General features: G+C 39.1%; 1 protein-coding gene across 2 annotated transcripts in view; it reads left to right on the forward strand.

The window, feature by feature from the left end:
* The window catches only part of LOC127618106 (pecanex-like protein 1), a 47,212-nt gene that overhangs the window by 17,394 nt on the left and 11,882 nt on the right, over positions 1-17,936 (forward strand). Inside the window, exons 6-26 of one of the 2 annotated variants that reach the window (XM_052090361.1) lie at positions 5,129-5,258; positions 6,404-6,597; positions 7,639-7,732; positions 8,346-8,403; positions 8,658-8,899; positions 9,007-9,160; positions 9,500-9,532; positions 9,666-9,837; positions 10,038-10,148; positions 10,473-10,564; positions 10,715-10,824; positions 11,061-11,166; positions 11,339-11,431; positions 13,248-13,398; positions 13,541-13,682; positions 15,958-16,135; positions 16,417-16,525; positions 16,647-16,776; positions 16,868-16,926; positions 17,061-17,276; positions 17,573-17,826. In XM_052090361.1, coding sequence (XP_051946321.1) covers positions 5,129-5,258; positions 6,404-6,597; positions 7,639-7,732; positions 8,346-8,403; positions 8,658-8,899; positions 9,007-9,160; positions 9,500-9,532; positions 9,666-9,837; positions 10,038-10,148; positions 10,473-10,564; positions 10,715-10,824; positions 11,061-11,166; positions 11,339-11,431; positions 13,248-13,398; positions 13,541-13,682; positions 15,958-16,135; positions 16,417-16,525; positions 16,647-16,776; positions 16,868-16,926; positions 17,061-17,276; positions 17,573-17,826 — 2,828 coding nt within the window. The remainder of the gene's footprint in view (positions 1-5,128; positions 5,259-6,403; positions 6,598-7,638; positions 7,733-8,345; positions 8,404-8,657; positions 8,900-9,006; positions 9,161-9,499; positions 9,533-9,665; positions 9,838-10,037; positions 10,149-10,472; positions 10,565-10,714; positions 10,825-11,060; positions 11,167-11,338; positions 11,432-13,247; positions 13,399-13,540; positions 13,683-15,957; positions 16,136-16,416; positions 16,526-16,646; positions 16,777-16,867; positions 16,927-17,060; positions 17,277-17,572; positions 17,827-17,936) is intronic. The other variant, XM_052090362.1, reaches the window with a different exon arrangement.

A 17,936-nucleotide genomic window follows, 5' to 3' on the forward strand; every position in this document is an offset into this window, starting at 1 on the left:
AATCATGGGGTCTTGTCTTATGGCCTGTGCTAAAGGTTCTATGGATAGAGCAAATAAGATTGGCGAAAGTGGACAGCCTTGACGAGACCCTCTATTAAGAGGAAAAGGATTGGAGATAACCTGCCCTGTTTGAACCACTGCCTGAGAGCAGCTGTATAGTGTTTTTATCATCTGTATAAAATTACAATCAAGCCGAATATATTAAGAACTGCCCACAAATACCTCCATTCAAGCCTGTCAAAGGATTTTCAGCATTTAATCTGAAAAGTGCTGCTGGATTATTAGATGTTTCAAGGATATTAAGAATGTGAAAAAGACGTCTGACATTATCAGAGGCCTGTCTGCCCTTGATAAAACCTGTCTGGTCCTCATTTATCAGTTTACCAATCAGTGGTTCAATTCGATTTACAAGTACTTTTGCAAAAAGTTTTCATTCTGTGGATATCAAGGATATAGGCCTGTAGCTTTTGGGTGAATACGGAGGCTTGTCTTTTTTTTTAATAGTAGACTAATTAAAGATGTATTTTGGTCTCTGTGAAACCTCCCATGTTCAATGGCATAATTTATTGAAGCCAGGATCAATAGTCCCACCTGATCCCAAACCTCTAGAAAAAGTTCAGGAGGGAGCCCATCTAAACCAGGGGACTTACCCAATTTCATAGATTTTAAAGCTCTAGTCAATTCCTCTAATGTGATAGGAGCACCTAGATCCATAGCTTCCTCCGGAGATAAAGAGGGAAGGTTTTGGTAAGCTAAAAATTCCATCATTGTACAATCATTTGGATCCACTTCTGAGGTGTATAATGTGGAATACAATTCTCTAAATGTATCATTTATTTCTCGCTGGTTGTGAGTGATCAGCCCCTGAGGTGTTTGAATACTACTAATACATGAAAAAGACTCCCCTTCCTTCATTTTTAAGGCCAGAAGTTTGCTTGACCTCTCGTTATAATAATAGTAGTTGACTCAAGTTCTATGAATTATAAATTATGCATTATGTTGCGTAGCCAAGTTATATTGTTTTTTCAGCGCTGTCAGCGGTTTCTCTCTAGACTCACAATATGCTAATTTTCTACAAGAGAGATCTGAATTTGTAAGTCAGATAAAGTCCTATTCCTAGACGAATGGAGACATGATGAAAAGAAAATAGCATTGCCCCGTAGAAAACATTTAGTTACTTCCCACAGGGATTGTGGATTAGAAGCAGAATCCTTGTTACGAAGAACAAAGTCAGCAATATTAGAATTAATCTGTGAGATGTAGTCACTGTTTTTTAAAAGGCATTGGAGATTTAATAATGCTCTAGTTTTATAGTTCACTCTATCCCCTATAAGAAGTGTATAGAGTATCGCATCATGGTCAGATATAAGAATAGGCAATATCTGTGTGGACACAATGCAACCATCCAGTTGGTGTGAAACAAAAATATAATAAATTTGTAAATATGTTTTGTGTCGGGATGAATAACTGGCTATGTTCCTTGAGCACCAAGCATCAATTACGTTGAGTTCTTCCATGAATATATTTAATTCACCAGGGGGGTGTGCTATCAGATATTCTCTTTTTTTAATAACCATATCAATAATTATACTTAATATGTAACATTAACATGACATGTATTTAAGTGCATCCTTTGCAAAAAATATAAAGCCAAACTAGCTGCATCTGTACTTTATAGTTGAATAGTTTCACACATCCCTAGTCTGAAGCGTTGTCTATTTAAAGCGATAGTTCACCCAAAAGTCGTTTACCCTCATTTTGTTCCAAACCTTATTTTGTGGTACAGAAGAGTTTTTGTCTGAATGTTACCATGCAATGAAAGTCACCATTCACTTTCATTGCATCTTATTTCAGTGACATTCTGCTTAATGCCTCCTTTTGTGTTCCACAGAAGAAAGAAAGTCATACAGGTTTGAGTTGTGTAAGAGATGACAAAATTGACATTTTTTGGTGAACTTTCCCTTTAAAGTCTGGACAAGTCAGGGCTCAGATTGACACAGATGTATTGCGACACAGTGTGCACTGTGCAGCCAATTAGATAACAAGCTACCTACCTCGTTGTTCAGAAGCAAGGAGATGTTTATCCAATTTGTTTGGCTGGTGCAGCTGTGACCAAGGAACCCCTGCAGTGTTACTGAAATATTACTCTGACAGCCTGTTGAGTCTGTCTGCGAGATCTGCAGGGTTTATGCTGTTCTATGATCACCAGAGACCATTCAGTATTTTGTGTGTGTGTGTGTGTGTGTGTGTGTGTGTGTGTGTGTGTGTGTGTGTGTGTGCCACTGCTTGTGTGAGAGTGACTTACCATAAAAGAGTGTGTTTGTTAGCAGTCTTACAGTATAGAAGTAGGTGAAATTGTCCCATTCACAGATAAACACTTTTTTTTAAGATTATCACAAATGCAAGAGGAGGCACACAGGCCATTCTGCATTCATTTTAAAACTAGGCAGTTAAAAGAATTCATTAATACACCCACCACACACATACATTTGCCATTTCTTATTTCCATTTAAAGTAGTATATCCGAATACAATAAAAAAAGGTGGGTTTTCTGTTTTCCACAGGGAATGACTAGATTAATTGTTGAGCATCACACCTGTCAAGCCTATAATCATGATGTACTTGTTGTCTGGGGTATGTGTATTAAAAACTCAATAACATGTTTACAGGAAGGAACATGATCCATCCTGTGTCTGCATGTGTTTAGGGTTAGGATTTTGGACTTTAGACTAGTTCACTTGTTTGTTCATGAAACTGCTGGTGAATAGTTAATCAGTTAATAGCGTCTCTTAGCCTGCAGTTTTCCCTCTGTGTTTCTGTTTTTGGAAGGACAGAAGTGTGTGATTTGCAGAGGTTTGTGTGGTGTTCAGGCGAGGTTGTGTATGTGTGATACTCTGAAGTCTTTGTATATGATATCTCTTCTCCAGTGTTTGTGCTGATGCTGAAGTTAGCTGTGTTTGTGTGTTTTTGATGTCTGTGTTGTTTTTGTAATGTGTTTTCTTGGTTTTGATCCTGGAAAAAGCATCGCTCAGCAGACAATCGCTCTGTCTTAGAAAACTGGTTTATGTGCCCAGCGTGACCCAGCATGAAATTGTTTAGACTTGTTTTTTATTGTGGTAATAAAGTCTTGCTTTCGATAAAGAGTCATGAGATCCACTCGGTCACAACAGGGTCAAAATTCATCCACAGAGGGAGTGCTGCAGTTAAAGTCCTGTGTGAGAACTGCATTCTGCCTCTATTGAAATAGTAGTCCAAAATACAGTAATTTGAGGAATGAACAGGAAAAAAATACTTTAGAAGATGAAGTACCTGAAAGGAAATCTGCAGCAGTTAAGAGTTTTAGACAGTTGCTGTTGTTAAACACTCGCTGATCGGTTTTTGAAGTTTAGCAAATAACCTATGTGTTTGTAGTACATGTAGAATGTAGTACATTTATAGAAACCACAAAATTCTCCATGATTACTACCACCATATTACTGTAGCAAAATCATGATTATCTGCGTTAAAACTATGGGACAAATGTGGGACAAAAGCAAAATTGAACCAGGCTCGCTAGGACAACACTACAAATTCACCTTTACACCCCACTACACTGCAGTGACACCTATTGTCTACTCTAGTTTGTTGAACATTTCTGGTTCCACCAGACTATTGGGGTGCAAATAACTGCACTGTGTGGCAGATGCTATTTACACCTGGACATAGTCACTCCTAATATGTTTTTATGCAACGTATTTGCCTTCTTACTATGCTCGCCACACATTTTTATTTATATGTATGTAATTATTATTGAAATAAATCTTTTTTACCACTTTGTTATTATAATTGCTTTTTCTTTTTGTTTGAAATGCAATTGGAAATATCTGGAAAAAGTAAATCTCTGGATTAATTTTTTCATGTTTCGATTAAGGAATTCAATTTTGAAATCAAAATCAATATAAGTATTACATGCACCCTTTGCAGTGGGGGCATGTGGTTTTGTGATTGAATCAGATATTGTCATATTTTTTTTCATAAAAATATTGTGAACATATTTCTTGCAAATCGGCCAGCCCTAATGCGCATTGTTGTAATGCCATCAGTATTGGTTTCTATGCAAGCTACGGCTGAGTACAAATGTTTTTTTACTGTTATTTTAAAATCTTTTTCATTTAATTTTTATTAATGCATTTTGTTAATTAAATTTTTTCTCAAAAGCATTGTATGTTGAAGTCCGCTTATTTTGAAACTTCTTGATAGTTCTTGCTAGCCTCTCTGAATAAAAAAAATATATATACATTTTCACATACAATTGTTATCTTACATTTTAATTTACAAGTAATTGATTACTCGTTTTTTGTGGGTTAGAGTACTTGACTAAAAAAATTACTCTATAATGCCCATCCCTAGTAAATTTTCTGATTTTACGTACCAGTGTAGTGGCGAAGAACTCCTGCACAAAGATCCTTTCACTGCGTGCTGAGAATTAAGTTTGGTTTTAGTTGTTCTGTGTATTGTGTGTCCATGAGAGCCACACAATCCATTTGTCATTGAATAATGTCTCTTTTAACACCCTTTCTGTTCTTTACCGTCTGCCCTAGATCATAAACAACAAAAAATAAACATTTAATTCTAATCATGCATTGCACGGATGCAGTAAATATGCTATTCAACTCCTTTTTTGTTAATGTTTGCTCAACCAAAATACGGAGACGCTCACTGACCTGCCGGTATTCTTAAAGAGACATTATCGGGTTTTAGCACGTGTTCTACAAATCATTGTGTATATACTTTACATTGTAGATAGTTTGAATTATGCATGTAAACAATAAACATGTAACAAAATATATAGCTGAGAGAATTTGTTTTCACATGTAAGCAAAATGGGCATTAAAACTGAAATATACCCAAATGAATCGGAATCTAATGGAATTGAGGGCCTTTGAATCAGAATGGAAATGGTTTAAGCTACAGTATGCATTTTTTAAGTAGGTGTGCTCCCTGGAAATGATCTCATGATCTTGGCATTGTTAGCGCCTTGCTCTACTAGTTGAGCTACAGGAACACATTGCATGTTGCTAGTTCAGTGAAAACGTATTTTTGTTGGCTCTCCTCATGATGGACCCCTGCCTCTCTCTCCTTACGGCAGCCCCAGGGAATGATGACACCGTCACATTTCGCAGAGAACGTAGTACTTTCCGACGACAAGCGGTGCGTAGACGGCACAATGCAGGAAGTAACTCCGAACCCCCTGCCTCTCTCATCGGATCCCCACTCAGGTACGACTCGCAAGTGGAGCTATCAGTCTGTTGGGGAACAGCATCTGATGTCCTCATCGTTCTTCTAATCAGCATGTTTCACCTGCTTCCTCTCTCACCTACACATCTATATCTGTCATTTCCTCACTTCTGTGGGGCATTGCATACAATTTTAGCCCCACTTCATTTGCTTAGTGTTTACAAATTACCCTTTTTCTCCTGCTGTAAGGACTTTTAACCCATCCTCAAATGAGTCCAATCTGATTTCTGATCAGTCTTCTGGGACAGGAAGCCATCGTTCTTGCATGTTGCCTTTTCCATAATTAATTCCTTTTTTCGTTCTTGCAGGAGTTGTTTCCATAATGAGTAAAGACTCAATTGCTTCTGTCTCTTCTTGTAATCCCAGAATGACTCAATCATGTTGAGATCTGAGCTCTGTGGGGGCTATACCACCTGCTGTAGGGCTCCTTGTTCTACTTTTGTTCTGTTTGCAAAAGGAATGTTTGTAAATCTAAAATGTATTTTTCCAATTGAAACCCTAAAGCAAAGATATGAAATAACCTTCTTAAGACAAATGTTTTTGTAAAAACTAATGTGCTGAAGACTTTTGCATAGCACTGGACACAGGAATGGGATGTCTGTTGATTAGCCAGACTTTCAGTCTTGCTAGACTGAGTTTCTAATATTCTGAAAACATTATGTGGCACAGACAATTTATGTCCCCCAGCCTCTGACATTATTGGTTCCTAATTTAAGGCCAGCAGGTTTTAAGGGCCAGATCGGGCTGTTGCACTAGCACTATGTTGGAAAAAATGGGGCATCAGTTCACCAAGGAAATTGTCCAGTAAAGTTCACTCATACAACTCATCTATTTCCCCTCACTCACACATACGCTTTGTTTTTCCCTTTTCTGCACAAACACAGCCCTCGACAAAAGCATTTATAGTTATCTTTTGCTTTCTTGATATGAAATCTGAATACTAGCATTCTTCTCTTCCAGTTCAGCAACACTCTTCTTTTGCATTTCCTCTCGTCTCTCGAAACATCTCCAGACTTCCCTCACCTCTATCTACAACCATCAATTGCATTGCCTCCAGTTTCTTGCTCTGTTTTTATCTGCCTTCAGACTCATTCTCTTCAAATCATGTATATTTCTACTCCTCCAGTCTGCAGGAGGCTTTGAGTCAGGTATCTCAAGCCTCAGGGTCACAGGTCAGAGGTCAGCCATCCCGCACGCAGTCTCAGATGACGGTATTGAGCACTAGCGCCTCCCTGCTGGTCAGGAATGGAAGTGCGCAGCTAGAAGGCTGTCTGGATAAGGCCTCCACTGTGGGCGTGGCCAGCCTGCAGGATGAATTTGGTATGCACACTAATGCTCTCATTGATCACACCTGCATGCCATCAGTCACACGCGTCGATCAAAATTGCATGCTATCCATTGCACTTCTTTAACATCATCCTGCTCTCTGTCATACCTGTCTGGCACACATCTCACTTGCATGCTGTCTCTTGCTCGTATCACATCTGATGAATTAATAATCTCTATTTACCTCAAATCGGTCTGCTGGATTTCCTGCATGTGTGTGTGATTTTATCTTTGTAAATTACTACAATGTTTTCGATTATTCTGCTGGCATCATGATCTCAAATCACATGCTGCATGTATGTTGATGTAAATAATGGTCGTTAGTCAATTGAACTCTTTCTTGGTGGTCTCAAGGTATTAATTCAGGACTTGTACTGATGTGATTAAGCTTGGATTCCCAGTCAGGAAAAAGTATCAATAATGCATCTGTTTATCTATCTTGTCTTTTGGAAAAAAAAACAAACAAACATGTTAGCTTACATTCTTGTGAATGAGCTTACATAGTGCACACATCTGAAAGAGAGATTAGTTTAAACATAACAGTAAATGGGTGAATCTCATGAAACCTGTCAAAAACATTTCCTGGTCATTTCAAAAAAAAAAAATCTGTCCATATATATTATAGTAATGAGAATGGTGTGCTTAGTTGTACTAAATATGTAAAATAAAAATCTCAATGGTCCCAAAATATGTCTCATTATATCCAAAATATTACGTTTGTTTTCATATGTTGGGTTAAACTAGTCATGTTTTCGTTTCACCCTGAATCTGTTTCAGGCTGTCTATTTTATCTTTTTATCTAGTAATTATAGTGCACTGTGATCCATACAGTGAAAGTTTGTTTTATTAATAAGCATGTGAATTACCGAGTTCTGCACATGTGAAAGAGCTGTCATGGATTATTAAACGTTTTCTGCATCTGTGGCAACTTGTAAACTGTAGTGTTTTCAGCAGGTACCTCAGTTTTTAAGAAGTGTGATCTCACATGATGTTTCTTCTGTGACCCCTGACCTCCTGTGTGTTTGTGTGACTCAGGGAAGCTGACCCCACCTCTTTATGAGGTTGGAGGATGTGACATGTCCCTGGTGAACTTTGAACCTGCAACCAGACGAGCCTCCAACAACCTCTGGTGAGTTACCATGCAACCACCACTAGAACTCAAAAACCCTTTCTGAATTATCTTTTCAAATAAATGCTGACTTATGGGGCATTCACACTGGACACATTGTTACAGTGTTTATAGGTGCTTCTGGTTATTGGTTTTTATAGAAATCTCATAGACCATTCCTAATATACACAATACCATACATTTTTATCCCACCCCCAAATTCATTTAATTGGTCCATTTATTTTTAAGCTGACATTGATCCACTGATCTGAGGGTTAAAAATTGAACTGTTTGAATTTAACACAGTGTTCTAAAAACAGTGGGACTGGGCACAGTGACCAAAGACGTCCATCTGGGCATGTGTACACTGCCCAGTAATAAATATAAAATGAACAGAACACTTTTTTTCAATTACCGGTAGTGTGATTTATTGCAATGACAAAAACTGCACAGTTATGTTGCCAAATTCAGTAAATGAATACTGAAAGAAGTTGTATTAACAAATAAGCTTAAATAACAGTATTGAAAAATAATGGTTCAGTAACAATCTGCAAATTTAAAAACAGCAATAAATTAATGCACATACAGCAATTCAACACATTTTCCTTCTTTCTCTGTTTCTGTCTCTCTGCAGGGAAACAGACTCACACCTCTCCAGTTCTACCTCAGTTCGCTTTTACTCTCATGACCTGGTGAGTGCTACATAACACACACACACACACACACACACACACACACACACACACACACACACACACACACACACTCACACAGTTTTCTTTTTGCAAACACTCAATTAATTAGCATACTCTGAGAGAATAACGTGTGTGTGTGTGGAGACATAGTGTACACTGTATGAGATGATGTATTGCTCACAATGAAGCTTGTGTTTGGAGCAGCAGACAATGAGCTCAGTGTGTATGTGTGTAAACTCACCCTGGTTCAGTTCTTGTTTCATCAGATACGTCTGAATCGGCTGCTGTCTATAGATCCAGAGCTGTTGGAACAGCATGATGTGGACGGCAGTCCTGACCTGCAGGAAGCACCACACTGCTTGCAGGGCTCTGCACACAATCGCACACACTCGCACACACACAAAGCTAAGCAGTACTACCGCTTCTGGCTGCTTCCATACCTGTGGGTTGGGCTGCACTTTGATAGACTCACACTACTGGCCCTTTTCGACAGGTACACAAATACTGTATATCGGTGGCCATTATCATTTTTGCCAATAACTGGTAAAATTGTATTGTTATTTTTATTTATTTTTTTATAATTCAGCATATGTTTTTTAGGAACCGGGAGGTTCTGGAGAACGTGCTCTCTGTGGCTCTGGCTGTTCTCGTGGCATTCCTGGGTTCTGTGCTGCTTGTTCATGGGTTCTTTACTGACATTTGGGTCTTTCAGTTCTGCCTCGTTATCGCTAGCTGCCAATACTCATTACTGAAGGTAACACACACACACACACACACACATTTAGTAATTTAGCAGATTCTTTTATCTAAAGTGACTTACAAATGAAGAATACAACAACAAAAATACATACTGGGTAGACATATAGTAGAGTAACATGAGAAGTGTAAACACTAGCTCTGGGAAGCTATCAAAACTTTGCTCTTTTTTGAGCCCAACATACCAACTTTGACCTAATCAGTGACATGAATTTGGGACAGGACTGTCTGTTTGTCCAACCAATTCCATTGGTGATGCTAGTGGCACACAAAATTTAAAAGTTTATATACACACTGACCTTGAAAGTGAAAATGTATCTTTCTCGCCCTCACTCAGAGTGTCCAACCAGACTCTTCGTCTCCTCGACATGTGAGTAGCAAACATTCAAATTCCATTACCTTCATTCTAAACAAACATACCATTAAAAGGAAACATAAATGAAAAATGTGGGGATTAAATCAGAGATTCTATGGTTCTCTCTCTCTCAATTTTGTGTGTGTAGGGTCATAACCGTATCATCGCCTACAGCAGGCCTGTTTATTTCTGTCTATGTTGTGGGCTGATCTGGCTGTTGCATTATGGCAGTGTAAACAGCCACTCCAGTTCAGTGTCTTTGTATGGAATTGCTCTCACCAGCTCTGTCCTGTTGTCACAGGCGCGAGATCTCCTCATTGGTGAGCATTGACACACAGGAGAGATGCATATATTTAGCATTTTTTTGTTTGCTCAATCTGCAATCTGCATACTATACTGTAAGGTTTATTTCAGCATTCCTGTGAAAGTGAAAAGACATTCCAGAGCTGAGCACTGAAAACATCCTGCTGATGAGATGGGAGTAAATTAGTTGAGCTTTACAATCTGTCTCTCTCTCCAGTTTTCACGCTGTGCTTCCCAATCATCTTCTTCGTTGGGCTGCTTCCTCAGATTAACACCTTCGTCATGTACCTTCTTGAGCAACTTGACATTCATGTCTTTGGAGGAAATGGTAAAAGATGTACAGATTCACATGAACACATTTACATTAGGCCCGGGGGGAAAAATAGACTCACAAATAATGTCTGCATGGATATAAATTCACAATCAGAATCACATTCCCATCCCTAATTGACATAAATATACACTCACATGCACACTCACACTCACACATTAACAGACATGATATAGCAATACAAGCACACACATTCATGACATTACCTTTCTCTCTAAAAAGTGTCTAATATTTCGTTTTTTATGAAACTATGAATCTGTGTGTCTTTTAATGAGATCTGGTATTTTAGAGAGTCATTGTATTGTCTGCGCTCATTCCCAGCATGCACCAGTCTGCTCTCAGCTCTCTATAGTGTTCTGCGCAGTGTCGTCACTATAGCAATGCTGTATGGGTTCTGCTACGGAGCCTTAAAGGTGATACATCCCTCTATTCCTATTTGTTCTCCATTACTATTAAAATATCTCTGGATTTCAGTTGTACATCTAGAATCCTTATTTTTTATTTCATTTTTAAACACAGTGAATATAGCATTTCTTTCAATGGTTTGTGTGCAATGGTTTCAGGACTCGTGGGATCCTCAGCACATTCCTGTGCTTTTCTCAGTGTTTTGTGGGCTGTTGGTTGCCGTTTCATACCATCTCAGCCGGCAGAGCAGTGACCCTTCTGTGCTCATGTAAGGCTCTCTGCATGTGTGTGTGGGTTTGTGCCTTCAACAAATTGTTATTGCAATATATTTTCTCTCAGTACTTTGAGATGAGATTCTTAAATATTTAGTGTCTCTGATGAGTTGAATGAGATGATGAATCCCTTCTGATTTGATGTTTGAGAACCTTTCATTGTTTGACTGCACAGTGGTTAGTTTGTATTTTGAATGTCTTAATGTGTGTTTTCGTCTGTTTCTTTGTGTAGTTCTTTAGTGCATTCAAAGATCTTGCCTAACGTGAAAGAGAAAAATCCAGAGGATCCCTTGTCTGAAGTGCAGGATCCTTTACCTGAGAAACTCCTCAACTCTGTGGTGAGTAAAACACAGATCTCAAGCAATTTCCTCACAAATGTAGACTAAAGCTCAGAGTACACTTCTATTTTGAAGCGGACGCTTAACAGCACATACATTGTAGACAAATCGGCACAAGTGCACTTTTCTGTCTTAAATGATACAACTCTGTTGCTTTCTTTTTTTGTTACAGAACGAGAGACTGCAGTCAGATGTGATTGTGTGTGTCGTCATTGCTGTTCTGTTTTTTGCCATTCATGTCAGCACTGTCTTCATTGCCTTACAGGTAAAAAAAACTATAATAAAAAAGATCAAATTATAAGTATACACTTCATAATGAAAATACAGGTAAACATACTCGAGTCCAATAACTCAAAGTACACATACCATGATCAAAGTACACTCACGACCACTTTATTAGGTACACCTGTAAATCTAATTATTCATGCTATTATCAATATAAATACTAGTATAATATCATGCAGGTATGGGTCAGGAGCTTCAGTTAATGTTCACATCAACCATCAGAATGGGGAAAAAATGGGATCTCAGGGATTTCGGCCATGGCATGATTGTTAGTGCCAGATGAGCTAGTTTGAGTATTTCTGTATCTGCTGAACCCCTGGGAATTTCATGTGCAACAGTCTCTAGAGTGTATAGAGAATGGTACAAAAAACATCCAGTGAGTTGCAGTTCTGTGGACGGAAATGCCTTGTTAATGAGAGAGGTCAACTGAGAAGGGCCAGACTGTTCCAAGCTGACAGAAAGATGACAGTAACCCAAATACCCACACATTACTGCAGTGCTATGCAGAAATGCATTTCTGAACATACAACACTTTGAACATTGAGGCGGATAGGCTACAGCAGCAGAAGACCCCTCTGGGTCCCACAACTGTTAGCTAAGAACAGCAAACTGAGGCTGTAGAGGGCAAAGGCTCACCAAAACTTGATGGTAGACGATTGGATAAATATTTCCTGGTCTGACAAATCTCAATATGTGCTGCAACATGCAGATGGTAGGCCCACTGCAGCCTCAGCTTTCTGTTTTTGGCTAACAGAAGTTGAACCCGATGTGGTCTTCTACTGTTGAAGCCCATCCACCTCAAGGTTTGTAGTGTTTTGCATTCTGAGATGCAGTTCTGCTCACTAGAATTGTACAGAGTGGTTATCTGAGTTACCGTAGCCTTTCTGTCAGCTCGAACCAGTCAGGCAATTCTCCGTTGATCTCCCTCATCAACAAGCCGTTTTCGCCCACAGAACTGCTGCTCGCTGGAGGTTTTTTGTTTTTCGCACCATTCTCTATACACTCTAGAGACTGTTGCGTGTGAAAATCCCAGGGGTTCAGCAGTTACAGAAATAATCAAACCAGCCCGTCTGGCACCAACGATCATGCCACGGTCAAAATCACTGAGATCACATTTTCCCCCATTCTGATGGTTGATGTGAACATTATCTGAAGCTCTAGACCAGGGGTGTCAAACTCGGTTCCTGGAGGGCCACAGTCCAGCAGAGTTTAGCTCCAACCCTAATTAAACACACCTGAAGCAGCTAATCAAGGTCTTCAGGAGTGCTTAAAGATTACAAGAAGGCATTTTGGAGCAGGGCTGGAACTAAACTCTGCAGGGCTGTGGCCCTCCAGGAACTGAGTTTGACACCCCTGCTCTAGACCCTTATCATGATTTTATGCATTGTACTGCTGTTACATGATGGGCTGATTAGATAATCGTATGAATGAGTAGGTGTACAGGTGTTCCTAATAATGTGGTCGGTGAGTGTACATTGAATACATTAAAATCGAAGTACAGGCAAAAGAGTAATAATCAAACAAAACTGCTGAACTAAACAGCTTAAACCAACCTAAGTTGGTTAACTCCTACTATGGGCAAGCAAGGCTGGTTTGTTTAGCTGTTTTTAGAGGCATTTTGGGCACTTGTCAGCTGGTCATTCTGGAAAACCAGCTGGACTACCAGCTAAACACCATCTTGGCCAGGCTGGGAGATCAGCTAGGCAAATATACTAGTATCAAAATGCAAGTGTGTACACTGTTCAGAACCATTCTTGTCCCTCTGCCTCTTACACTGTCTCTTTCTTCTGTCCTAGCCCTTTTTGAGCTATGTTCTGTATGGTCTAGTGGGAACACTAGGGCTGTTAACTCATTACCTCTTGCCCCAAATGAGGAAGCAGTTACCCTGGTACTGTTTCTCACACCCGCTGCTCAAAAACAGGGAGTACTATCAGTTTGAAATCCGTGGTGAGTCAAACTACAGGACAGACACGCACACATAAAAGGAATTGTAGTGCACAACCAAACTACACCAGAAAAATAAATTCTGCTGTTCTGCTGAAACACAGTCAGCATTAACTGTACTGAAGTGTGTTTGTTTTGTGTGCAGGTGCTGCCCATGTCATGTGGTTTGAGCGTGCTCATGTGTGGCTGCTCTTTGTGGAGAAGAACATCCTCTATCCGCTCGTTGTGCTTAATGAGCTGAGTGGCAGCGCTCAGGAGCTCGCCAGCCCCAAGAAACTCAACACAGAGTCAGTATTACCACCTCTGTCTTGCACCCTTTTTCTTATATCTTTCCATTCCGAGTTTTGATTGTTTTTGGTATTTTACTAACTACTGACCTTATGCACATTATGATTATGGTCTGTTTGTCTGTCTTTAACATTATTTATGATTTAACCAAATATTGCATGACAGCAGTGCTTCTCAACTGGTTTTGCCTCTGGACCCAGATTTTACTTTGGACATCAAGTGGTGACCCAGCAGAGTATCAGAATTATTTAGCATACAAAAGTAACCAAAATGACTTCAAATTAAAAAGTGAAATTAATGTATATACAGTATACATATATATATATACATTTTTGTTGATAATAGATCTAAAATTCCACAATTCTTGATATTTGAAATTCAATAAATCACTTTATTGTCACTCAACCATGTACACAAGTGCAACAGTGTGTGACAGTCTTGGGTGCAGTTCCGAGCAACATTGCAGTTATGACAGTGATGAGACATATACCAATTTACAAAAAACATCAGATAAACATAATTTACATATCTAATATACACATAATTAAACACAATGCAATATACAAATAATAATATACAATGTACAGTATACATATGCAATATAAAATACACATGCAATATAAAATACACATACACACAATATAGAATACACAGTATACAATAAAAAATTTTATATATAAAATAGACAATTGGTTGTATTGTGCTGTATTGACATTCAGGTTGTCGGCTGATGTCAGTTGCCAGTGTGTTGTAAAGAGAGAATATAATTTATGACAGTCCAGTGTGAGATTAATAAAGTGAAGTGCTTATGTATATTGATCGTGAGAGATCAAGAGTTCAAAAGTCTGATTACTTTTTGGAAGAAGTTGTCATGGAGTCTGTTTAAGCCCAGAGCCCAGAGTTTCACATCAAGCTTGGAGGGCACTATTGTGTTGAATGCTGAGCTGTAGTCTATAAACAGCATTCTCACATATGTGTTCCTTTTTTCCAGCTGGGAGAGAGCAGTGTGTAGTGTAGATGCAATGGCATCATCAGCGGAGCAGTTGTGGTATGCAAACTGCAGTGAGTCCAGTGAGGCAGGCAGCACAGAGCAGATGTAATCTCTGATTAGTCTCTCAAAACATTTCCTGATGATGGGGGTCAGAGCAACAGGACGCCTGTCATTTAAGCAAGTGATTTTGGATTGCTTTGGTACAGGCTAAATGGTGGACATGTTAAAGCATGTGGGGACCACTGACAAGGAGAAGGGAAAGGTTCAAAATGTCCATAAAAACACCAGCCAGTTGGTTTCTCAATACCATCGCAATACCATAGTAAAAATGGATAATATGCTATTGAACGCACTCCTTTATTTAAAAAGTGCATTATAAATATAAAATTAAACATATTACTGTAAATAAAAACAATATCATGTTGCCTAGAGTTTCTCAATTAAGTAAACACCATGTTTTTCATTATTCAGATGCATAGTAATAATAACAAATAACATTGTGGGCCAATAATAACAAATTAAAAAGGAGCAGTTAGTGGCTTTCTTTTCTATATTGTAATTTGATTCATATTAATAATAACATAATAGACAACAGCAGATCTATTAGACTGCATTAGTGCATTTGCACTGCAAAGTCTCAGGAGCGACTGTTCATGATCATCGCTCGTAGGACAGGCATTGACCACAAAGCACATTTAACTGTTTGGGTGTGCAGGTGTCTCCAATAGTGCTTTTGCCTATGTTTCTTCACGACACAATAATGTATATTTCTACCTTGTTTTCACATAAGATTTCAGTCAACGCTTCAGCTCTATATTGGAAAAATAATTACATTTATTTGGACTCTAGTAGAAACATTTAAGCATGCATTTAGCTCTAATTCAAGAAAATGTGTAGGTTTTCCCACATACTTAAGTCCGCCATCTGCACTGATGTTTATTTCCATCTGCGTGAGAGCAACATCTGAAGTGCGCGGCTGAGCTTGCACACAGCTTAGAAAGAAAATTGGTTAGTAGTCGACCCCACTAATCCAATAGTCAGTTGTTGGACCTCCTTTTTTGCGATTTCAACAACAAAAGATATTGGAAGTGTTTTCTCTTTTTAAAAGTTGCTAAATCCATTTATTTTGATGTCATAACTTTGCACATTTATATGGTTATTTGCAAAATTAACAGACCTGCCAAATTTTTTTTTTTTGAAAACCACTGCTCTACACTGTCATTTACAAGCAATCAATTAATTCTCTCTCTCTCTGTCTCTCTCTCACTCACTCACTCTCTCAGGATTGGGGCTCTAATGATTACTATTGCTGGGCTGAAACTGCTGCGTTCCTCCTTCAGTAGTCCAACATATCAGTATGTCACTGTCCTCTTCACGATCCTGTTCTTCACATTTGATTACCAGCAGTTTTCCGAGACATTGCTGCTTGACCTCTTCATCATGTCCATCCTCTTCAGCAAGGTGCCTAGTGTACCCTGGATCTGTAACTTCTGAAGTCGCTCTCTGAGTCTAGACTTTCCAGACACAATCTGAATATGTTTTCAAGACACTTTATTAGTTAATATATACAAAAATTCATGGTAAAAAGTTAATTGACTTCTGGATATTAGATAGCAGATAAGAAACTGGATTTAAACCAGTAAGGGACCAAATTAAATTACATTTTGTAGTTTTTCAGTTACCAATCTGCTGTGCTGTCTTCGTTGGATAAATCGAAGTTGTTGTGTTTTTGTGTTTTGTAGTTATGGGAGCTCTTTTATAAGTTGAAGTTTGTTTACACCTACATCGCACCATGGCAGATCACCTGGGGCTCCGCCTTCCATGCCTTCGCTCAGCCATTTGCTGTGCCGCGTATCCTTAATGCACATTGTTTGAGATTTTACACTGTATTTTACTAGCTTTAACAAATCCAGCCATATGTGTTGGTGTTATGTGAGTGATACTGGCTGTCTCCTTGACTCGCCCCTTCCAGACTCTGCCATGTTGTTTGTCCAGGCCATAGTGTCTGCTGTGTTCTCCACTCCGCTAACCCCTTTTCTTGGCAGTGCCATTTTCATCAGCTCCTATGTACGACCTGTTCGCTTCTGGGAGAGAGAATACAAGTAAGAAACTCAATGTATCTCATCTAACATTTTCTGTTTGCTTAGCAATAAGGTTTTTGCATGATTGTTTTTGTAATTTTTTGTGTTTCAGTACTAAGCGAGTGGATCACTCTAACACTAGACTGGCCTCTCAGCTTGACAGAAGCCCAGGTACATCTTTTGTTCCATTTCAAGCTGCTATTCCTCTATAATGCACCTTTTGTTTTTTTCAGTTGTACGTTTTTCTTATTTTTCTTATTATTATATCACTAAACTTGTGGCCTTGCTCCATCTTACATAATCAGGGGCAGATGACAATAACCTAAACTCCATCTTCTATGAGCATCTCACACGCTCCCTGCAGAACAATTTGTGTGGAGACCTGCAGCTGGGCCGCTGGGGAAACTACAGCACCGGAGACTGTTTCATCCTAGCTTCTGATTACCTCAACGCTCTCGTTCACCTCGTCGAGATCGGCAATGGGCTCATCACCTTTCAGCTCAGAGGATTGGAGTTCAGGGGTGAGGAGAGGGTGAATAAACAGAGCAAAAATAGATTGTTTAATTCTAAGAGTCATAGAGAGGTTGCTTAATTCAAACTAATTACGACTGTTTGAGCTGCAAGAAACCTTGACTAAGTTTGACTTTAGGAGGAAAATAAAATGCCACAAAAGTAAAACTAACCCTATAAAACCCTTGTCCCCTATAAAACTAACAGTGTGATTCATTTAGGAAGGATAGGGATCAAGAAAATTAGTGATATCCACTTTTTTTGTTCTTCTCTCATTCATGCTGTTTTCTTGTTCTCACTCTCTCAGGGACATATTGCCAGCAGAGAGAGGTAGAGGCAATAACAGAGGGAATTGAAGAGGATGAGAGCTGTTGTTGTTGTGAGCCTGGTCATCTCCCCCACCTGCTGTCCTTTAATGCTGCATTTGGCCAGCGCTGGTTGGCCTGGGAGGTTCTGGTCACTAAATACGCCCTGGAGGGCTACAGCATCACTGATAACAGTGCTGCTTCTATGCTGCAGGTGTTTGACCTGCGGCGAATCCTCACTACCTATTACGTCAAGGTCAGCAGACAGTCCTTCTATTGAAAATAGATTTAGGCTTTAGACTAGACATCAAGTGGAATGATTTTAGATCGGATTTTGCCACTCTGCAGTAGTAATTATTGGCCAAT

Source organism: Xyrauchen texanus, chromosome 24, assembly GCF_025860055.1.
Source record: "Xyrauchen texanus isolate HMW12.3.18 chromosome 24, RBS_HiC_50CHRs, whole genome shotgun sequence".
Classification (NCBI taxonomy): domain Eukaryota; kingdom Metazoa; phylum Chordata; class Actinopteri; order Cypriniformes; family Catostomidae; genus Xyrauchen; species Xyrauchen texanus.